Raw genomic sequence first — 24798 nt, 5'->3', positions numbered from 1 at the left:
CCCTTAATGTGTTCGGTTGGCAGGTCGTAATGAATTATAAGTCCCTTACCATGGCATATATAGCACTCTGTAGTCCTTCCTCTACAGCTCCATCCCCATCTGAACAGTCAAATCTCCAGGTCAGTGGTTCCAACTTGTACTCTGATCCAATCTTGTACTGTCATTAATATATTACTACAAACACCACCCCCACCCCCTTTTTTTTCTTTCAGGGGCAATCGCGGAAGAGAGGTGCTGCGCTGCCACTAAAGGTCCCAGTGAATGGAGGCCCTCAATGGAAGAAGCAATGTTTCTGAGATAGAAGTTGATAAGAGTGATTTCCACTGGCAACTACTTGTTCCAGAGAGAGTGACAACCAGGCAGCCAAAGATGAAGCCAAAGCTCTAATTTCATAAGGCAAAAATGTCAGGTTGATATAATCCTGATCATGATCTCAATAAGCATAAGAGATGTTTTGTTTTATCCAGGAGGAGATAGTGTTCTTTGAGATCACTGAGTCGACATTGGTTTACATGAGATGAAAATCTGGTGACGATTACATCTAAAGGTAGATGTACACTGTATATACCAACGCAACGCCTGGATAAGGCATAGTAATCTCGTCAGATCTAGAGGTGGAGGTAGGGAGCTGAGGAATCATGTAAATCCTGTGTCCCACAGGACCATGATCAGAAGATTGGTTCTCAGCGGCAAACTCTGGCACTGTCTTACACGTCATCTGTTTATAGCCCTCCGAAAAGGTAATGGATTTAAAGCCTATAGCATGTAATTCGGATACTCTGGATGCTGTAGCAAAGTCAAAGTTCCTGAGGCAACCTCCTTGTGGAAGTGTGCTCCACATCCTTGGAGAGAAACGTCTGGAAAGAGCTGTAGTTTGTTGGCTGATTCCTGTAAATAAGTTCTGCCATAAATATTCAATTTATCTGTTCCCTAGAATAGATACGACTCAGGATCCATTGCCACACTCATATAAGTCGTGGAGTGCTGATGGCGTCTGGTAGACTCGCCTGGATGCTTGCCTACCAGATTTCTGGTACAATAATGCAGTACTCCGTTGTGATGAATCCGATGCCAAGGAACTGCATGATTTTGAAACGGCTCTAATTCTGACTTCAACTGGTTTACTGTGTCAGTAATCCGATCGTAAACTGTAGCTAAAAACCGAGTTGATCTGCTTGATGATTTGCCTGAATTTCATTGTCCAGGTAAAATGCCCTGCGAAGTCCCCGTTGATGCAATGATGGGCTTGGTTACACGTGTAAATAGTCACGGTTCCGAGTGAATTCCAAAAAGAGAGACACTCTCCATTTGTAGCGACAGACAAGCAAAGGGACGTAACTCACCGGGACTTTCAAAGGCGACTGCACATAAGGCATCAACCTTCAATTCTTCCTTCGTGTGCGCTTCTCGTCCTTAGAGGTAGGCATCAGGCATCATCACTGCATCATATGCAGTGATGATGCACCAATCTACCTGTTATGTTCATAGACAATCTGCGTTTGATCAGTCACTTCCAATGCATACTCTATTTTTAGTTAGACGGGTTCCCGTGGACAGGCTGTTGTGTAAATTGGTGAAAAAGTTCAAAGATAAACATTGTTTATCCTGTCAAGGCCAGACATCTAGTAGATTTTCATGATGATAACAGGTTGGCATTGTAAACTGTTTTCTAAGCTGTAGCTGCAATAGTCCCCCGTACCACGGGTTTGTTTACAATATTCAGTAAGCTTGATAGTACTTGATCTTCGCGGAACAAGGCGTTGTCTGTCTTGGGCCAATCAGTTTCCAAGCATGTGATGTCACCGGTGTTGTAGCAAGGTGGTCTCCATAAAAAACTGGTGCAATAGTTGGTTGAGTAAAAGCGAGCATAAATTACGCCGCTCACAGAAATCTCTTGAATAAGGGCTGCTCCAAGTGTAAAATATTGTTCAGTGATGTTAATCACTCATTCCAACTGTGGATAATATAAGCCAGCATGACGAATGTGGCTGTAGAGACGTATGCATGGAAGAATCTTGAAGAAGAATACCAAGTTGAATCTAGTAGATCGGAAATATATTCCTAACTCCTGTGCTGGGTGACGAGTGTTATCATCCTCTACACCTCCAGCCTAGGATTTTTGAAGGCTTTGTCAACCTTTAGCCCTGTGCGGAGGACGTCTTAAGCTTACTGGTACTTGAGGTTTTGGCTTCGTAGATGATATCGTACTGGAGTCAAAGTCACCAGACGATCCAGTGATCAACAGCATGAGCATCGACCTGTGCAATTGGGAACCAATGACATGTGTCAACCAAGTCAGCGAGCCTGATCACCCGATTCCGTTAGTCGCCTCAAGATTACAACAAGCATGGGTTACTGAAGGCCAATTCTAACCCGGACCTTCACGAGTTTTGGAGTGAGCGCCAATATCACCAGGCCATCTGCAACCCAGGATAAGACCTCTGTATCCGTGTCACTACCTGCCTCACCAGGAGTCGTGCAGATAACCATGTATGCTATGTGACGTTAATGAAGGAACTCTAGTACAGGCACGAGCACCTTCATGAATAGCCATGGGGCTAGGTAAATTCCGAAACGGTAGAACTTGGACTTGAAATCTGCGTCCGTTCACGGCGAATCTGAAATCGTCTGTGATCGCAGGTGTATAGGAATATGAAACTATAAGACACTAAGTCAATAGTTCCTGGTTTAAGAGTGCCGAAGCTAGTCTCTGATTTAAACTTCTGGACGTCATAGTATCCCGTGCTTCAATGGCTTGCTGACACTGGCAGTAAATGTAGTGTCCGAATCCAATGACTGTTGAAATAAAATATTCCTTGGATGCGTCCGGAAGGTTCCTCATGGAGTTCAACTTGAATCCTGTCAATAGCTGTGAGACGACCCAGGATATTAACTTGATTGGCCATAGCATCCACCAGTGACTGGTAAATTATATCCAGGAAGGAGAGTGCCAATACTACATCCTGAGCTGATATGGATACGAGAGTGTCCCTTTTAATAAACCCAGAATAATATTGGAAAATAGGAGGTAGCAGGGCCTGCACTCCTATGACAAGCCAATTAGAATATAAGATGGGGTAAGACGGTTATGAATTGCATAGACCTGTTTGTGAGCTATCTTTGGCAAGTTATTCATGTTCGTGGCCTTTGAGAGACCTGAATTATAATTCTCCAATGCCTTCTTAAGGGATGAAGAATGAGGTAATAATAACTTGGGCAACCGATCCTGAGGTAAACAGCCTGATAACCTTAACTCCACGGGGATGTCAATCTCCTGGTCCTAGAACGGAGGTGGTAGGGTATTAGGGTAAAGTCCATGTAAATGTTCCAATTTCTCTTTACACGACCAACTCGGTGTAAAATCTTTTCCAGATATATCCATCGGTTGCACCGTCCAAAGCCCTTCCCTCATAGGAAACTCCGGTTGAGGGAATGGATACCCTGATGACGCGTCCCGGTCCCTAAGGCCACTAACGGTAGCAAGGGCGGGTTTTCCGTGTCAATGTATGCTGGCGGGTCCGTAGCCATATCCTCTTGGCACATGGCTCTCAGGTTGCTGGGCTGGCAAACATTTGTTCATAACTGCTGACCCAGTTGTATGGCACGAGCCGGCACGGGTATCCCGTGTACGGGTCACTGTGTCAAGCCCCTGTAAGTCCTGCGGCACAGTCCCACAGTGGGAAAAGTTAGCAGGCTGGGAGCGACTGGGAGCCGCCACTGATGGCTGGCTCCCGGGGACAAAGGTCGTTGTGTGTGTAGCCTGAGCCACAGTTAAACTCGACCCGGTGCCGGTTAAGCCGGCACCATCCCCATAGCCTGAAGCCCTAGGCTTCTCCCCTTGAGGGGACCGGCCTCTGGCGTACGTCAGGGCATGATAACCGGATCTCCCGGACATAGCACCCCTGATTTCCGCAGGAAACAACTTTGGCTCCCGGCTTGTGGCATTGACCACCAAGTCACTGCGGCTTAATATTTGCCGTCTTGACAGGTATATGGGACAGCTATGGATGCCTGAATGTCAAATTTAAATTTTGCCAATAAATCCGAAATGGCTGACAGATCTAGTTGGCCTAATGATGGTTTTGATTTCGACCTCGATCTAGATTTTGATTCAGATTAAATTGATGACAAGGGAGAGCCAGAGTTAACTTCTTAGACTTGAACACTCCCACGAAGATGAATTTTTCCGTTTTATAAAGTGGGATTTGGTTTGTACCATATAATTAACCACTTCCTCAGACATTTCTTGACATAATAACATCGTTCAGAGAGTGAACAAGGCAATAACGAAAAGCATGAGGCCAAAAGGGAGTGGGGATCTATATTTGCCATTAATTTTGACACTGTAGACATTGCTCTGGAACATGGCGATCAATCATAAAAAAGGGCGGGAAAATAAGTCCAATAATATGAAAAATCACCTTACAAAATGTGAATTAAATAGAATGTGACTAGATTTAACAGAGAACGAGATCTGACTCACCGATGAATAGCTTGTAAGTAAGAAGGGAAGACATGATTAAAGGAAAAAATTCACTGTCTCTTCTGTACGTCTTGAGTGTGGACCATACAGAAATATTATGAAGGGTTTTAAAACAACAATAGAGTGACGTCATGATCAGGGGAGTTAACTCAGTAGATTATTAGGCATACCTCTAGGAATAGGTAGGACTTAGTGTTTAAAATTTCATTTTCTTTTCTATATGTATCTGTGGAACCACAGGAATAAAGGCTACCATAATCCAGAGGGAATGTTTACGTTATAATTATTCACACATGTCAATTTCACACAGTTCCTCCAGGTCCTAGATAGTTTTCCTATTGAAAAGCCGCTTTGCTTTCATCGCACACTTATCAAACCGTGTACATAAATAGTGAAACCTGCCAACACCGGCACCTGTCTAATCCGGCACACTGTCAAAACCGGCATAAAATTATGGTCCCACCATTTTACAATGATATTATGATCATTAAAACATTGTATAATCCGGCATCTGTCTATTCCGTTTTCTGACACCACATTCCGGTCCCAACAAGCAATTTTAACTGTTATTAACACTGTCTAAACCAGCCTGGGTATGAGCAGTCCAATGAAGGACCCATAATCCAATACACTAATTAATCCTCTTGCACGCTAGATAATCAGGAAGTAGTGACTGCATGGTGAATCAAACACTCTAAGCCGGCATGGGTATGAACAGTCCAATCAAGGTCCCTTAATCCAATACACTCTTCTTGGCACGCTAGTGCATGTGTCAATCAAAGTGACGTAGACGACTTTAAGTCCAGTTTGATCGTCACTGTCTAATCTGGCACCCTGTCTAAACCTGCATTTTATTTCGGTCCTGTGGGGTGCCGGTTTAGACAGGTTTTACCGCAGTCACCATAGGAGCCTTATACAGCCACTTCCTGGGTCCATGATGCCTTGACCAATCCCTCACAGCTTCGACCACATCTGACCATAGCGATGTTAGATTGTCATTCCACCACGGTTTTCTAATTTTCCGCTTCCAATGTCCATTAACATTGCCATGGATAACATGATTATTTGGCAGTTTAGTAGACATTTCACATTCAACATATCTAAGAAATCCGTCAGAAGCACAGTTTAGATCCGTCTGTTTCTTCTCCGATGTTTCCAGGGATTCAGTAATACTTTCCAACTTTCGTGATATATCATTTGAAGACATGAAATCATCTGGGATATGTGTTGTGTCATATTGAATGCTGGATATCTGACAATCATTATCAGCGTTAACACGAGGGCTAGTTGCATCATCGACTTGATCACACTGTTCCAGAGAACAAGCATTGTCACTAACGTGACATAATCCCCCGCCGCAAATTATCAAATCAAACTTAAAAAGTAATGAAAGTTTAAGATGAAGTTAAATGTCAACAAAAGCATGACCCAACCTCTCTTGATATCTTCTCTTTAGTTGTTCAAACACACAAATATTTTCAAGACTGACTTTGACCTTGACATGAATGTCATAGTGTATGAAATATGCAAAAATGGTACTAAAGAAACTGCTTATTGAAAAACATTCAAGGGAAGTCTTGAAAGTCTATGAAGAAAATCCAGTGAATTCAGGTTAACATGCCGAAATCTTCAAAGTGTTGCAGTGACCTTGAAAATTAAGTGAAGGTCACCAAAATTGACTGGTCCCTGCGCCTTTATGAGATGAAGCTTGGTGTTGAATATGAAGAAAGTCCAGTCAGCGGTTCTTGAGATAGCTCGCTGACAAGAGTAAAAAGTTAATGTCCCCTTGTGACCTTGAAATGAATGTCAAGGTCACCAAACCTGACTGGGACCTTTCTTATACTGTGATGAATGTAGGTACCAAATATGAAAAGAATCTAGTCAACGGTTCTTTAGATATTCTAATTCGTACGTACGTACAGATGTACGGATGGACGGACGGACGGAGCCTAATACTATATCCCAGGCCTCGCGTTTAGCGTCAGGCAGGGGATAATAAAACTATGTCGGAAGTGAGTGGTCGATCTTCCCCATTACATGTGAATCAGTTATTCCAACTACACCTGATCTGCATTAAAGTATTTGGAGAATTACATCTAAATAAGCTAAAAGATCAAGGGACAATAATCCACAACTGAAGTACCCCTACTTGATACTGTGAACATACTTTTTTTTGCTCGGTGCAAATTTTGAGGAATTGACAGTTTAGACTACATCGCATGGTCAATTATTCGTGCAATCAGTAATTGCCGGAACTGCCAGCTGCCTCAAAGGCCGCCACTAATAGCAATGAAAACAACCAGAGTGGCTTAACCTGTCAGACGGCGTGTATTGCTTACTCACAGGAAATCCCTACCTGCGCGATATATACAGTAATACGTTTACTCACGGAAGTATTAAGTACTTAGGAAGTGAGATATTGTGATGGTACTAGTATGTTATATAAAGAGATGAAAAACACATCAGTCTTATGTTCCGAATTCTGACGATGGCATTGCAAATGTGGTTAAAGAAAGCACCTACCCCAATTAGACCGATCCAGTCCCGGCCGATAAGCCCCGCCCACTTCGTTTTTGACGTTAGGGGGGACAACCACTGACTAATCACAATGGCATCCCCGCCGGCGAAACGTACAAGGTTGCGAATGTTGTTGATGAATTCTACCTCTGGTACTTTGGTATCCGTCGTTTGTGAATGATATTTAAAGAGGCAAGTTATACGGATGTGATTTTTAATATATTTTAGCTGGCAGATTGCAAATGGCGAGTCAAAATGAGTAACATGCCCGATGAAAAATCGTCCAGCTGCTGAGTGTAGGAAGCATATATTCTCCCGAATCAGTTCACCTCCGTCAAAGATATTAGCAGGGGAAGGGTAACTGAAATTTTTTTTTTTTTTCTTTTTTTAAATTCCCATCATAATTTTATAATAACCATGAACACAACCACATGTTCATGTTGCAGATCGTTTCGGTATCTATAAATAGATTGTCAACACTGCGCATGGCGCCTTTACTTACAACTATAGTTGGAGTTATTCAAATTTAGTTAAATCAATAATCTGAAAACATGTGTTTCTATCGTTTAACGAATTAAACGAATGGTAAATAAAAGCAGAAAATATTTCCCGTCTACTACTCCGTGCACCTTATTTGTCTGTATATTATTAATGTAAACAAATCAATCACAGCATAATCTATTTGATCTTATTTGGAAATCTGTTAAAGGTTATTTGGCTTGTAAACAGTATGTTTCCATGGATGTATCTGGACAAACCCAAAACCAAATATTCAACAGCTGACACCATCCTAAAATGACACTGAATATAAGGAAATCCGTTTTTTTATTCAGCCTTTCCATTTCATTTATCTATATGTACTTTGTTGTGGAATCCTAATTTACATACAAACTTCCACAATACTGGACTTCATGAACTGCCAGCATTTATGTACAGGTATGTCACAGCATCAGAACACAAAGAAGATCAAGGATACAGTCTGCACCTGTACACTAGCTGACCCATCTTCCAGAAATAGGAACCTGTGATGCAAAATCTTATCCAAACAATTAACTAGCATTTAAATAGAATGTTACACAAAATACAAATGTATTGTTTTTTCATCAGAGATGTTTAACTGCTAAATACTTGTGTAAATAAGGTGCAAAGAATATATCCTATGTTCAAAGCTTTTTGTCAATACAATTACATTAATTGACATTAATGATAATCTTTGTTTTATTAGATCTGAGACTATATCCCTAGAGGACATAACACTGATTTTGATCTGTTTCCTTTTCTGAGATACTTACTAGTGTCATAAAAATTATAGTAAAGTTGATTCAAAATTTGGTAAATGTTATAACAAAGGTTTAGGAAAACACACATGAAAATGTCCTGAAGCTTTCACCTCCTGCAAACCAGTGTGCAATTTAATATGAAGCTCATTTTCCAAGTAACCATCAACAAACCTTCAACAATTTGTCCAAAACTAATAAACATTAACTTTGGCTCATTCTTCAAATATTAGTAACCTCCTAAAACTATGATGATTTATAAGAAGAATTACATCAAATCTGGGTTAAATATATGATTTTAAAAAACATCTCAAAGCAGGAACCAAGAAACTAGGTTAATACCAAGTGATTGTATTGTGTTTGTTTGCCTAGTTCTACCTTAAAATCATATGAATCTGATATGTCAATCAGTTAAATAATTATTTATAATTCTTTAGATTACTATTTATTTTATTACCCTTCCACGTTTACTAGAAAAACGCAAGATTCTTAAAACATACCTTGCTATCATTTCCAGTGAATTAATCAAAATGACAGTTGTAATATTACTCCTAAAACATACCAATATATGTGAATAATTAATGTTGTAACAAAACTTCAAATAATGTTCTCGTAATTAAGATATACACTTTATATCACTCCATCCAATACTCCAGAAGTCACTATATTCTTCTTACATAGTTTTCGTATTCATTCGATCAACATGGAGGAAGGTAATTCAATTCAAAGTCACATGCATCTCTTTATAAAAATTCTGAAATATTTAAAGCATGGTTTTATAGGCACTCATATGAATTATTTTTTATACTTGGATATTGCATGATAGGCAACTGCTGATACTGACAATATTTCCGTTTGAATAAAAAATATTACTCCTCGAATATTTTGCTCTGTTAACAAGATACTGTACAGTAGGCCTTCAGATTGTGCTTTTGAAACTTAAAACATCCTAAAATGTGTGACAAATTTAAGAATATCTAAGAGCGAAGGGAACACTATCCGCCACATTGTTCTTTCATGTAACAAGATTTGCTATTTCGGTCGACCCTAACCGAAATCAGATTGCTGTCAGATTTGTTAACATTGTGTCACGGCTTTCTCGCCTGTCTCATTTGAGCTTTATGGCGTACCAACTTAATGCCCAGTAGTGACTAAAAACGTTAAGCAAAAACAATTTTGTAGTTACAAGAAGTGTCCGTGTTTATAACACTTGCAAAGTCTTAAACTACTTTTTGTTGTCATCAATTGGTAATGATTTTGCACATGTGCAAAAGTGTGGAAATTCGTGCAAATTCTCATCTGCAGGCAGACGTAGGTTTCGTGAACGATGGTGCAGACATTTAACTGATCGTTAGGCCTGTCACGCTCTTTGATCCGCCTCAATTGTTTTGTGTTGACCGTAATGGTTTTGGTAAAGGTACACATCAAAATCGCAGCAATATGTAATCGAAATAGCGAGTGTTAATGGCATAGTTCGAAGAACATCGCTTCGGAGGCATCGTTTGACCCCGGAAATAAGTCTGACAAATCCACACAGCGCGCCCGGCCTGCTGATTGGCCAAAATTGACGCATGCGCCAGTTTTGATTGACAGACTGGATCGGTCTATAAACCTGGACTTCCAGACTTTGTGATTTCATTTCGTGATATGCAGGAATAAATATAAATAAAATCTTAATGAATAAATAAAATACTGCTGTATTATTTCTTTCTGAGTCGTTTCATGGTAATCCGTTTTGTATCAAACCATCTGTCACTACGATTGGTCAAAATAGAACATGTCGGGACATGAAATCCATCACTGTGTATAAATTCTCGAGGTAAAATATTTGCTCAATAAGCGAGAAAATATAACCTGTGAAATATATAATACGTTTACAGTATATACATAAAATCATTCATTCTCGTTACATGACCATTTACAATACAACAATGCACATTTATTAAAAAGTCAACAAAATGCCAACTGTTGCTGTTAACATTGCTGTCAATAACACTCCTTGGGGTTAGAGTGTCAGTACCTTCAACACAATCTGGAAGGTCTCCACATCTGCTATTAAAGTCACTGCATATAAATGCTATCCTTTTCAACCTTTATATCTGGCAATTTGAATTACATGAGTTTCAAAATAGTATGACCCATCTATGTATCTTAACAAGTTTTCAGGTGGTAAATAACAGACACTTATGATAAAAACATAATTAACATATTGCTTGGAATAAGTATATGAAGTTTCAGCCTTATTTGGCCAGAGGTTTCAGAGAATATGTTTACTGTGTATCAAACAGCATTTTCATACTTTATAATTACGGCTGCATGCATTTCAGATCAAGGTGACTGAAACACTTTCTGTCACCTACAAAGTTTAGTCCATATGTATTGAGGAAGATTTCTATTTCTAATATCTATAACAGGAATATCTTGCAGTCATAGTGAAACTGTATTCCCTTACAGTAAAAGCATCTGTCAGTAAGTAATGAATTATGTTATTTTTTAATTTCAATTAAGGACATTCAGCCAGTTCAACAATTACATACACCCGGCAGAAGCACCCGATTTTGTTTGCTCTTGTATGTGTGTAATTTTTTATGTAACCACGTGCTGTCCGTGGTTTTGACAGTGTGAGTGCGCCTTGCCTTGCCTCGCAAATGTTGCGGATATGCCTGTACTTGAAACGTGAATGCCAGTAAACTTACACAAACTACTGGCGACTTCGTCTTCTTTTCAGCATCAACATATAAATTTATCTAAATCACTCAAATAATTTCAGAGAAGAAGTCATGATTGTAATTGACACAAGACCTGCAATGAGAAACAAGTCGCTCGTCGTAACCTGTTCCCTGTAACCTGAAATCCTATAAAAGAAATGATATAATCTTTTACCAAGATCCTTCAATTAAAGGCAGCAAACTATATTTTGTGACAATCAACTGACCTTCTGTTTCTTCCTTTCTATCTCCCATTCACTAATTGTCTCTGTGTTCACATCTTCATCAGATGACAGACTGTGCAGATGGGCAACAACAGGCTGTTTTGGAACAGCTGGGGCAGTGCTAGATGGGACCAATTCAGTCTGTGAGGAGCAAACAGAAACAGGAATTTTTTTTATACCTTTCCATGTGTATTCCAGTGCATGTCAGTGGTGAAAGCCCTCAAAAACTTGCCACGCCTCTATATTTTGCAATGCAATGCGCCATAATTGTTGACACTGTGAATTGTTGTTGGAATGCTCGCATGTATGATGTTGCGGTAAATATGAAATATGGACTTGAGCATGTGTCTGACCGCTGATTGTCGAATTTGTATCGTGTGCTTGCATTCTCTCATTTGACACCATGATCATGGAACACTCTTGACGTATAAGAATAAAACTGCATTGGCAGGAACTACTCTTATGTGATTTTTTTTTCTCTCTGTTAAATTTGTGTAGCACTGGTAAGTTGGTGAAGCACGAGCCGGTCGTACATACGCACAACATATGGGAACACAGTAAGCACAAAGTACTATACTTTGGGGGTAACCACGAGTGGTGCTTACAACAGACGTGGGGGACACCGGTAATGGGCTTCAAACATTGTACAAATGTAACCACAATTGAACCCGGTGTAACAGGCGGAACTTTCCCCCTGGCCAAACCTTCCCTGAGGAAACTTTGGCCTAGGCCAAACTTTCCCCATCCTTCAATCAAAGGCTACTCCTTTCCCACTCTTGTTCTTATATCAAAAGGGGGAGATTCTGGCCTAGCTAGGCTATTTCTTCCCCAACCTTGTTTTCAAGTTTTTTGTTCGTCTTGAAAAAGTCAGAAACAAAAACAAGACATAGCTATTCACGTGAACACATTGATAAGATATTCATGTTGATGTCAAGTTCCATTAACAATTTACAGGTCATCTTCATAATAATAAAGAGCATGATAAGAGAGCAAGCAACCTCTGTACCGGTATATTGCATCCTAAAAAACCATCAAATGTGCGATTGAATGTTTACATCTTATGGTGGCATGATTTGGACAGATGAAGACCTAATGCAATGTGTCTTCATAGGAATGGCAGCAGGAGCATGATGGATTTAGAGATATATGCCATTCAAACATGTATGCATTCAAATCACTTACCCAAGTCAGAGGCAAGAATGGAGTATTTAGCAAAAATGTGTACCAAAATTTATGTCAAAACTACTGTTGGTTTGATGTTTGTAATAACTTGTTCTCCCTCTTTTGATATAAGAGCACTGGTGGGGAAGAAGTGGTCTAGCTAGGCCAGAATTTCTCCCTTTTCATATAAGGAACAAGGGTGGGGAAGAAGTATCCAAGCTAGGCCAGAATCTTCCTCTTTTCATAGAAAACAGAACAAAATATCCTAGTTTAAACAGGGGAAAACTCTGGCCTAGGGGAGGAAACTTTAGACTATCCCAAACTTTCCCGGGGGTAAGAATATCCCAGGACAAAAGATCTACCAGGGATATTTTCAAATAACAGCATCTGATGGGCACACATCGTTCTTATTGTCTCGTTCTTTAGGTTGAAGAAATTCTGCCAGTCTCCGTGTCCCTCAGAGTCAAGGACCACCTGACAGCTAAACGTTGTGATTAGATTGTTGGCGCCTAACAGGAATCGCTCTGGATCATTGCCCCTTTAACAGTGTCATTTCTGATATACCGTAAACAAATTTAATTATCATGAATAATGAAACGGATTGGCAAACAAGCCAAAGGCTTATCATAATGTCGCTCCAATACAAAAGCATTGATTATATACATATGTATTACATGTCAACATTAACTCACAGAAATAATTGAGTGACATTGAATTTGATCAATGAAATAAATTTATTTACGGTAGGTTTACAGTTATGTATTACAATGTATTTGAGTACATTACTTGTTTAAACTTTGTTGAAATTCTCAAATCATAGGAGTTATTCGCAGATACATGTCATGGTCCATCGGTAAGGCACTGACAACTTGGCAGTCGACTGTTGTGTACTTGCAAGAAATGAACTCAAGAACACCATCTGGAGCAAGAGGTCTTGTCATCCAACAAATTTCTATCTGATCATTTTGTTCCACCCATCAATGACCATCTGTTGCCCGTGGAGTTGGATATTCAGCTTCCAGACATTTGCTCCATATTGCAGCTTGATAGTTTGCTCTCAGGACGGGCATACATAGACAATCAAAGCAGGGTGGCAATTGTTCTTATTCAGTTGCCCCTTTTCTCACTTCAAATAAGTGGCAGCACAATTGATTGACATCCCTTATGGAAGAACCCGAGGCATACAGGTGGCATGTGAATGCTTGAAGTGAGTCGATCAAACCTGGTGGCACAGTCCACTCATTCCCAAGTTGGTGGAAAGCCTCTTGATCTTGATATTCCTTGCTGCTGACAAGAAGTTTCAATGCATTGACATTCCCTCTGCCTCCAAAAGAACTGACAGTATCACATACAGTGTGTGCGTGTAGTCCAGGAAGGGCCTTGCAAATGCTTTGACCAAACCCCACAGCAACTTTCTTGATATTAATTAATCTTTGGCGATATTTTGTACCAGCTTTGATGTAAATATTGGTTGCCATGTCACTGCTCTTTGCTAAGGACAAGACAGAGACATCTGTGTCATCTGAGGAAATGACAACTGATTTTGTAGGATTCCTAAGATGCATTTTCAGCATGCATCAGCAACTGCGTGTCTGCGTCTTCTTGCATAGTTGACAAGGATTCAACTTCAGCTGAAGATTCAGAGGTCATTCTGTAGCACTTGCTTCCACATGTCACACACAGTATTCTGTCTTCAGGTTTGGCCCTGGAATGAGGAAGCTGCCAGTCTTGACCAATGAACTGGATAATATTAGTTTTGCTTTCTGATGAAGTACGAAACCGTCTCCACTATCGTGTCTTGTGTCCTGAAGCAATGCTACAGTTGACTAAGCTATTCTCTGATCCCCGGCTAACTTACTCTGCTGACTTGATGGAGTTGTTATGGCACACTTCAAACAGCCAAAGGACCAGGTGATCTCCAAGTGTTCACAGATCTGTGGAAAGACTTTTGGAGGTAAATCTTGCTCTAAGACAGTCTTAGTGAGAGTCTATCATAAGGACAAGCCAGAATTATCAGTAAAGGTTTATGCTATTCTGGATGACCAGAGTAATGTCCCACTCACGCGGCCAGAACTATTTGATCTCCTGAAGGTTGACACCGATGACATTCAGTACACAATTTCATCATGTACAGGAACTTCAGACGCCTATGGTAGAAGAGCTTCCAAATTAGTAGTTGAATCCTTTGACAGATCACACACTCTTGATGTTCCACATGTCATTGAATGTCCTCAGGTACCAGATATGAGGGAAGAAATTCCAACACCAGTTCTCAGTTATCCACATCTACTGGATCTCCAGATTCACCAACTTGACAAAGATGCACAAATATTGTTGTTAATAGGTTGAGACGTCATTGAAGCACACCATAGATTGGACCCAAAGGTTCCCCTTATGCACAGCTCTCGCTTTAGGATGGGTCGTGATAGGAGAGACATACCTCGGGAAGGTTCACCCACCCAATCATAGGATGGTCAACAAGATATACATCTCAAGGACAGGATCACCAGGGATCTGTTTTTTTTATCCATGCCCTAATAACCTTTATGTGGAAGAGATCAGCTCGATCTTTGAGGTCACAAAGGATGATGATAGACTAGGTAAATCAATGGAAGACATAGATTTCTTACAGATAATGTACAATGAGATGACTATGGGTCCAGAAGGATTCTGGACAGCACCCCTGCCATTCAAGCCAGAGAGACGTCGTCTTCCATGTAACAAACCACAGGCTTTAAATTGAGCATATTCACTGGACAGGAGTCTTCAGAAAGATCCTGTAAAACGCGCCCACTATGTAGACTTTATAAAGAAAATCTTTGACTCAAACCATGCATTAGAGGATGGTTAGGAACATTGGTATCTACCAATCTTTAGAGTGTATCACCCCAAGAAACCTGTTCAAATAAGAGCAGTCTTTGACTCTTCAGCAGTGTGTGATGGTATATCATGAACAATGTACTTTTGCAGGGTGAGGTGAGGTGAAATTGGGTTTTACGTCGTGCTTGAAAATATTTCGCTCATTTGACGACGTGCATGCGTGTGTATGTGTATGTGAGGCTGCTTGTACTAGCCCAGACTTAAGCTGGTTTTATAGTGCTAGCCCACTGAGATACCATGCCGCAGTGAAGCATGAATACCCCACTCAGACACATTAGACTGACTCCGAGCCGACCAGTTCTTGTTGTACCCATTAATGCCGAGTGCCAGACAGGGACCAACAAGACTTTAGCAGGGCCTAGATCTCACGAACAGTCTTCTTGGTGTGTTGTTGAGGTTCAGGAAAGAGGAAGTGGCAGCGATGGTAGACATTCAAAGTATGTTTCACTGTTTTCAAGTCAAAATGGAACATAGGAATTTCCAACGTTTTTTGCGGTTTGAGGATAATGATCCTTCATAAAAGCTCACCGAATACAGGATGAGGGTTCACGTGTTTGGCAACAAACCATCGCCATCAATAGCGACATATGGACTGAGGAAAGCAGCCACTCAAGGTCAAGACATTTTTGGCCTCGATACTAAGACTTTCATTGACAATGAATTTTATGTAGACGACGGTTTGACGTCATGTCCAACCCCAGAGGAAACAGTAGATCTCTCAAAGAGAACACAGAAATCCCTATAGGAGAATGGAAATCTCAGGCTTCACAAGGTTGTCTCTAACAGTAGTGTTGTAATGAAAGCTTTTCCTCAAGAGGATGTGGCTAAGAACTTGATGAATTTGGATTTGAGGACAGACAGCTTTCCCCTTCAAAGAAGTTTAGGCATGCTATGGAACATCAACACATACACTTTTCGTTCATCTGGAGAGATGAAACCATGCACTAGAAGAGGGGTGCTCTCAACAGTCCATAGTATTTTTCACACCCTTGGATTCATTGCACCTATTGTTGTTCACTGGAACCAAATCCTGCCAGAAATAGTGAGAGACAAGTACGATTGGGATGATCAGTTGGATTTATATAAAGTATCAGAATTTGAAAAGTGGAGTGATTCTCTTATACTACTGGAGGACGTAAACATTTCTCGTATGTTTGTTCCTTCATCAGTCAATGATTCAGTCAAGAAGGATATTCATATTTTTGCATAAGCCTCTGAGAAAAGCATAGCTGCTTCAGCGTATCTTTGTACGGTAGATAAAAATAGAGTATCCCACAGTGGATTCATTTTGGGAAAGGCTAAGGTAGTCCCAAGCCATGCTCATACAATACCCAGGTTAGAACTCTGCACCGCTGTATTAGCGGCAGATGTTGCTGATTGTGTGTCCAGGCATCTGAATTTGCCACTAGACTCTGTACACTACTACACAGATGGTAAGATATATATGCGGAACACATCCAATGGGTTTACCATTTATGCATCCAATCGCATTCAGAAGACCAGGAGAGTATCTATGCCTGATCAGTGGATCTATATACCATCTGACATCAACCCTGCAGATGGTGCTACCAGACCTGTGTCGATAACAAACTTTGGAGAAAATAAATATTTAGTTTGCAGAGAAATCCACATTTAGTTGAGAAAATGTCGTCATTGTCATTTATTAATGCATTGCGGTGTTTACTTGCTATCTGAGGCAAGGTAAAGGAATTTCGATCTGATAGAGGCATGAACTTTGTTGGGTCAGCAGATATTTTGGGAATGAACTGTCTCAGAGTCGAAGGTGGAGAAATTAGGAAATTTCTATCAGACAATCGGACTACATGTACATGGATTTTCAATCCACCACATTCATCACACATGGGAGGAGCCTGGGAGAGGATGATAGGTATTGTCAGACGTATCTTCAACAGCATGTTGACAGAGGTCCCCTCCAGGAGATTTACACACAAGGTCTTGAGTACACTGATGCTCGAGGTATGTGCAATTGTCAATACCAGTCTCCACTGACCAAGATAACCCCTTCATATTGACCCCTTCTGTCCTACTGACACAGAAAATGGACACTGGAACAAATTCATTCAGAGATTTGGATGATATCACAACTTTGTACACAGTTCAATGGAAACAAGTACAGGCTCTTGCAAACACATTTTGGAAGAGATGGCGCAATGAGTATTTGCATACATTACAGCAAGGGAGAAAATGGCATCATCCAGAGACTAATATAAAAGATGGTATTGCAGTTCTGCTCTGTGACAAGAATGTTCACAGGAACGTGTGGCCAGTCAGAATAGTGGATAAAGCTTTGCCAAGTAGTGATGATAAAGTGCGCAAAGCTATGGTCAGAGTAACCAGAGATGGGAAGTCAACTCTTCTCACCCGTCCACTCTCTGACATTGTTCTCTTAGTTTCAGGAAATTAATTGACATTTTTCATTTCACAGGTTTCATACATTGTTGTATGTGAGAAAAGGTGAGTGAGTGGGTGAGTGAGTGTCTTTAATTCCTCCTTGATAAATAGGAGATATAATGAAGTAAGTTTAAATCACAGACATGACACAGGCCCGGAAAATTAATGAGGTGAGTTAATGAGGTGAACGGAAGAGTTAATCTTTGATTACTTTAAGAAAATGTCCAAAAATGATGGCTAGTGACTTGTTGTCAATGTCAAGTTCATGCCCGCCAAGGAGAGCTAGAGTTTGACTCTCAGGGTCCATATTGTCCAGCGTGACATATGTGTCAGGTCCAAAGACGTCAAGTACGGAGTACCACATGATCTCTCTGCTAGACAGCACTCGGGTGTCGCTGCAGGACCAGAACAGATGTAGGGCCAGGTTGTCCAGATCAGAGTCAAAGTGAGGACACATGTTTGCTGTCAGGGGTGAGGCAATTAGACGAAGCAAGCTGTAGTATTCACTTCTGTGTTTTGGGTCGTACTTGCTGAGGACCCACAGATAGCGGGGAGAGTAGCAGCTCTGTAACTGCGAGAACACACTCAGTTCAGGGTCGTCATTAAGTCTCTGTCTCAGTGAGTTGTTTTCAAATGTGAACATTGCTTCCTTAGCACAATATTTCCAGGAGTGTTTAGAAACTCTCAGTCCGTTGTATGCAGAGTTCAGGAGGTTAGAGATATTGTAATGTCTCGAAGAATCAAAAGGACAACGGCTTTAGCTATGCAAGGACTTTGACAATTAACAATTCGGCCAAAGAGGTTTATCTTTCTCAGATGTATGGTTGGAATAAGAGGAAGCATCCCAATAATTGGCAGGGCAATATCAGATCTTGTTAAGGAAGGCATTCGCTGAAGCCGTTTGATACAGAATCGATGAGCTCTCTCCAGCTGAAGTTTGAGATTTCTTGAACAGTGACAAAGTGTTTCAGTGCCATAAAGAGCTCTGGGGAGGACTACTGACTTGTACACTTTAAGGCCTGTGAGAGAGTGAAGACCATCTTCACCAGCATTAATCAGGCTGAAGTAAGAGCTCTTAAGTTTTCTGCACACATCACCGACTTGCTGGGCACTGCTTAAGTTCTTTGTAATGGTTAGGCCAAGGTGAACATATTCTGTCACTTCTGACACCTCCACATCACCCAGAAGCCAGGATCTGGATGCACGCATCATCTGTGGCTGAGTCTGATTGATCTTGCTTTTCTTGGCGCTGTAGCGAAACCGCCATTTGCAGCTGTACACATGACAAATGGACATGAGTTCGTCGAGACCATGTTAAGTAAATGATAGTAGAGAGATGTCATCTGCTTGTGTAGGCGCACTACAGTGCAGGTGGTGGATTTTTTGCTCCGTGTGGACAGTTATACAGACTTTGAAGCAACTCATCGATCTGGTTCAGCCATGGAGACAGAACGCCACCTTGTCTCATTCCTTGTAATATTGGGACCGCCTCCGTGGTGTAGTGGCTAGAGCATCCGCCCGGAGAGCGGAAGGTCGCGGGTGCGATCCCCGACCGCGTCATACCAAAAGACGTTAAAATATGGTACTTGTTGGTCCCTGCCTGGCACTCGGCATTAATGGAGTACAACAAGGACTGGTCGGCTCGGAGTCAGTATAATGTGTCTGAGTGGGGTATTCATGCTTCACTGCGGCGTGGTATCTCAGTGGGCTAGCACTATAAAACCAGCTTCAGTCTGGGCTAGTACAAGCAGTCGCACATATACATACACACGCATGCACGTCGTCATATGAGGAAATATTCTCAAGCACGACATTAAACCCAATTTCACCTCACCTCACCTTGTAATATTGGGAACCATTCACTAAGGTAACCTTTGTTGAGGACACAACTATTCATGTCATTGTACATGGCCATTATGGTGAGGATAATCTGGACAGGAATACCAATACGCCAGAGCTTGTAAAATAATCCACTGTGCCATACACAATCAAAACGCTTTTTCAGCATCCAGGGAGCAGGGGAATAGTTTACTGTTGTTCTCTGCTGCATACGCAATGCACTCCTGAATGAAGACGGACATCATAGTGGAATCAATGCCTTTTCTGAACCCATGTTGCAAGGGTGAAGGTGTATAGAAGTATTCTAATCGCCCAAGCAGAACCTTTCCAAAAAGCTTATAGATGGCTGGCAAGAGTGTGATTGCTCTGTAGCTGTTTGGATTAGTGTGCGGCTTATTGCCACCTTTGTATAAGGTTATGATGAGACCTCTTTTTAAGTCTTCAGGAATGTATGTGAAGGTGAGGAAGGCATTGAAACAGATAGTCAAGTAGTCAATAAGGAGCTCGCCTCCATAAAGTAGGTGTTCATTTGAAATACCATCGAATCCCCTTGCTTTTCCACGCTTAAGAGAGTTCCGAGCAGATTTAACCTCTTCCACAGTGATAGGAGAAAATGAATCAGTGCTATGAATATGGTTCATTTCTTGCTCTGAACTATTTCTTTTCCAGAGAGGTTTTCGTTAATGTTTAGCAATATGTTTTGTTTTAGAAGCAATGACCCGGTACCCAGTTTTATTGAGGAATGTGTTATTTCAATTTATACCTTTGTATTTTGAGTTTATGAATATTCATATCTTTTCCCCAAGATATCTGGTGGGGAGTGTGCTGTCACAAGCAACAGTGAAACCTTTATGTATTTTTCTCTTAGGACCGTAACCGGTTTGTCAAACCAGTGCCGATACCTGGTTTCGGTTTGTGCACGATCTGCAAGTGCAAGTTGGTAGTAAGCGACAGTTTCAGTCCGCCATTAGCCGTAATTCAGTCTGGGTCTTGATATTGCTGAGGTATTGCTAGAAGGCTGCATAGAGCTAAGCTCACTCACTGTTTCATATGGATAAAACCATTACTTTATGAATTTATTTTCGTTACAGAATTTCCTAATATTTATAGAAATTATGTTGGTATTTCATTTTTGCAAGTTATGTTCACCATAGTAATTTGGTCAATATTCATGGGAATTTGATTGTATTTTCTTGAATTTCTTCATGTGTTTTTCATATTAACGTCTTCATGAAAGTAGGTTTAAAGGAACACTGGCTTGTATAATTTTGTTTATTGGTACATTGCTTTAACATAACAGTTCAAAATACATGTATTCATTGATGGACTTAAAAGTTAATCGGAGATGTTTGTTATACACTTTGTGGACTAAATTTCATTGTTTAAATGGACTAATGATCCCCTTATTTGTTACAGCTTTTTACCCTATTCCACGTCCATCACTACCTAGTCCAATGGTCACAAGTCCATAATGTACCATCAACCATATATGTATGTCAGCAATGTAACTGTGACTTGTACCACGAATAAAGGTGATGAATTCAAGTGGATTTCGGGTTCGCTATTCCGCATAGGCTAAATAAATTACTATTTTTAAAGAACGGCGGACATCATGCAATTAGTTGCCAGGTGTGCTATCTTGGGTGACCAATGAGACTATACACCAATGTGAAAAACCTGAAACGATATATCACTTTTCGCATATTAGACTGTTAAAAGACACATGACATGGAACAGGATTCTTTGTCGCACTAGGTCGCACTTTGGGCGTGTGTGTGAAATATGAATCACGTTGGCAATCTATAAAATGTCTAGATATTACCGTCATTTTATAAATACACTATAAGTATAACCAGAACGTGTGCTTTTTATTAAGTTTGAAAATGCATACAAATATGATAATAAACTAATTAGGATTATAAGACAAAATATATAGACGTACGTTGACTTCATTATTTTTCACCACTGGCAGATGGTGAAACTTCAAAATGTTTTCATTTGTTATCATAATAATGTCATAAAGTAAAAATGATTTCATCTTTGATGATCATCTATACTTATACTATCAATTAAGCATGTGGGTGGCGCAGTGGAGGTCACGAACCAGTCAAGAATGCTGGGTACTCATGGGAGAAAAACAATAACAAAAGTAACAACCAGTCCACGGAAATTGCTTTTGACCTTCGGATTGTTAGCTCGAAAGCTAACCGACTGAGCTACGTCCACACTGTTGCACAATGTGCAAATTTATCGAGTCATTCCTGTGACGTCACGGAAATGAACGGAAAGAGTCAAATAGGTCACGGACAATTACGAATGCTACGGGTAGACTTGGTGTCTCATGATTTTATTCTACGGACAATTGCCCGAATGGATCTGATGCCATGTGGCACACTCGTCCCATTCCGTAATCTACAAATTAACGTGTGGCGTGGAATGAGCCGATATGCCTCAAACTGAAAAGGGTTGTTGACATCAGGCGTCAGACGTAGATTTCACGGTGCATGCATGAATGAAGCGCTTTTATATAAATCTGTGATTTTGTGACAGAAAAGTGATGTAGGGAACACTGTAAGGATAATGTGGATCGCACTAAGGAACGAGGGAGACATGAGCATGTGTAGTGACGGCACGAGGGTGAGTTAGCCTTCGAACCATTACTTTACAAAATTTATGTTGCGTTTGAAAGAGGCTTGAGTGCAAATTCCAGGCCAATTTCCATTAGCCCAAAATTTCTACATTAACCCATTTCATAATGTACTTTCGACATTTTTGGTTTCCCGTTTTTGTGGGAAAAAAAAGTATTCATCAAAGTCAAAATTACTTCAAGGTTTATCTTCTCAGTAACCTTAAGTTTTCTTTGTGCTTTCCATACATTCTCTCGATTATGTTAATAATTTATGTCTTAGCTTACCAAGTTTTCAAGTTTGATTTTTTTCATAATCAATGCATATTGAGTTTTCATGAAAGCCAAGATTTCATCAAAGTAAAATTACTTCAAGGTTGATCTTCTCAGCACTTTAATCTTACGTTTTTTTAATGCTTTCAATACATTCTCACAATTATGGTAGTAACTTATGTCTTAACTTACCAAGTTTTCAAGTTTGATTTCTTTTCCAATCAATGCATATTGAGTTTTCATGGAAGCCAAGATTTCATCAAAGTCAAAATTGCTTCAAGGTTAAAAGTTGATCAAAGTCAGAATATTAATATACCCCAAAACATTGACTTTTCATCATCTAAAGTATCATCATCTAAATAATGTTTATTGACAACCTGTATTTCACTTTCTCAAATATAATTACATAAAAATTCTGGGTAGCAATTGTCTTCACTATTATTGTAAAAACAAGCATTGTCACTAAGGTGACATAATCCCCAGCCGCAAATTATCAAATCAAACTTATAAAGTAATGAAAGTTTAAGATGAAGTTAAATGTCAACAAAAACATGACCAGTCAACCTCTCTTGATATCTTGCTGTTTAGTTGTCCAAACACACACATATTTTCAAGACTGACTTTGACCTTGACATGAATGTCATAGTGTATGAAATATGCAAAACTAGTACTAAAGAAATTGCTTATTGAAAAACGTTCAAGGGAGGTCTTGAAAGTCTATGAAGAAAATCCAGTGAACCGTTCTTAAAATATCTTGCTGACAATTCAGGTTAACATGCTGAAATCTTCAAAGTGTCGTCCTGACCCTAAAAATTATGTGAAGGTCACCACAATTGACTGGGCCCTGGGCCTTCCCTAGCTGAAGCTTGGTGACAAATATGAAGAAAATCCACTGAATATTTCTTGCGATATCTTGATGACTATCTTAACATGCGATTTAACATGCTGAAATCTTCAAAGTGTCTCTGTGACCTTGAAAATTAAGTGAAGGTCACCAAAATTAACTGGGCCCTGCGCCTTCCCTGGATGAAGCTTGGTGTCAAATAAGAAGAAACTCCAGTGAATGGCTCTTGAGGTATCACGCTGACAAGCATAACATGTAGGTTTACATGCTGACATCTTCAAAGTGTTGCCATGACCTTGAAAATTAAGTGAAAGTCACCAAAATTGAATGGGCCCTGCGCCTTCCTTAGATAAAGCTAGGGGTTAAATATGAAGAAAATCCAGGAAACAGTTCTTGAGATAGCTTAACATGCGGGTTAACATGCTGAAATCTTCAAAGTGTGGCCATGACCTTGAAAATTATGTGAAGGTCATGTCTGAAATCTTCTTGAAAGTGTTAACATGCTGAAATCATGACCTTGAAAATTATGTGAAGGTCACCAAAATCGTCTGGGCCCTGCGCCTTCCTTAGATAAAGCTTGGGGTTAAATATGAAGAAAATCCAGGAAACAGTTCTTGAGATAGCTTAACATGCGAGTTAACATGCTGAAATCTTCAAAGTGTCGCCATGACCTTGAAAATTATGTGAAGGTCACCAAAATCGTCTGGGCCCTGCGCCTTCCTTAGATAAAGCTTGGGGTTAAATATGAAGAAAATCCAGGAAACAGTTCTTGAGATAGCTTAACATGCGGGTTAACATGCTGAAATCTTCAAAGTGTCGCCATGAGCTTGAAAATTATGTGAAGGTCACCAAAATCGACTGGGCCCTGTGCCTTCCCTAGATAACGCTTGGTACTGAATATGAAGAAAATCCAGTGAATGGTTCTTGAGATAGCTTAACGTGCAGGTAAAACGTTGAAGTCCCCTTGTGACCTTGAAATGAAGGTCAAGGTCACCATACCTGACTGGCACCTTCCTTTTACTGTAATGAACCTAGGTACCAAATATGAAAAGAATCCAGTCAACGGTTCTTAAGATATTCCAATTCGTACGGATGGACGGACGGACGGACGGAGCCTAATACTATATCCCCCGCTTCGCTCTAAACGCGCGGCGGGGGATAATAACTGGGTGGTAATTGTGATGCTCCCCATATAAATGTATCTTTGTGCGTAATGATGCTCCAGGTGTTGTACTTTTGCAGTTCTCATCATCATTGCAACACAGTTACAGCACTGAGTAGACTGACAAAATGGTATGGAAAGGAATCTTGTGTTGACTGCAGACATTGATCTGATGTAATACAATGTTTGGGAACAATGTTTGAAGGTCTGGATGAGAAAATAGAATTCTTCATCGTCGGAAAAGAGCTTCAGGAGTATGATGTAATGTGCACTGTAGTGTACATGAATGTCAAAAGGCGATTGTGATACACACACATTAATTAAAAAAATGGCTATTGAAAGTATTATTGAATGCTGAACTACCCAAATTATACAGGAATTGTTTTTGACAT

General features: G+C 40.3%; 1 protein-coding gene across 1 annotated transcript in view; it reads right to left on the bottom strand.

The window, feature by feature from the left end:
- Positions 1–24798, bottom strand: part of LOC124282195 (ankyrin repeat domain-containing protein 26-like) — an 895780-nt gene that overhangs the window by 678450 nt on the left and 192532 nt on the right. The window contains exon 14 of the mRNA XM_046718159.1: positions 11213–11350. Coding sequence (XP_046574115.1) covers positions 11213–11350 — 138 coding nt within the window. The remainder of the gene's footprint in view (positions 1–11212; positions 11351–24798) is intronic.

The sequence above is a fragment of the Haliotis rubra genome, unplaced genomic scaffold (genome assembly GCF_003918875.1).
Source record: "Haliotis rubra isolate DU_JTF1 unplaced genomic scaffold, ASM391887v1 Scf295, whole genome shotgun sequence".
Lineage (NCBI taxonomy): Eukaryota > Metazoa > Mollusca > Gastropoda > Lepetellida > Haliotidae > Haliotis > Haliotis rubra.
The sequence above is the reverse complement of the archived record's forward strand: the minus strand, read 5'-3'. Positions and strand labels throughout refer to the sequence as shown.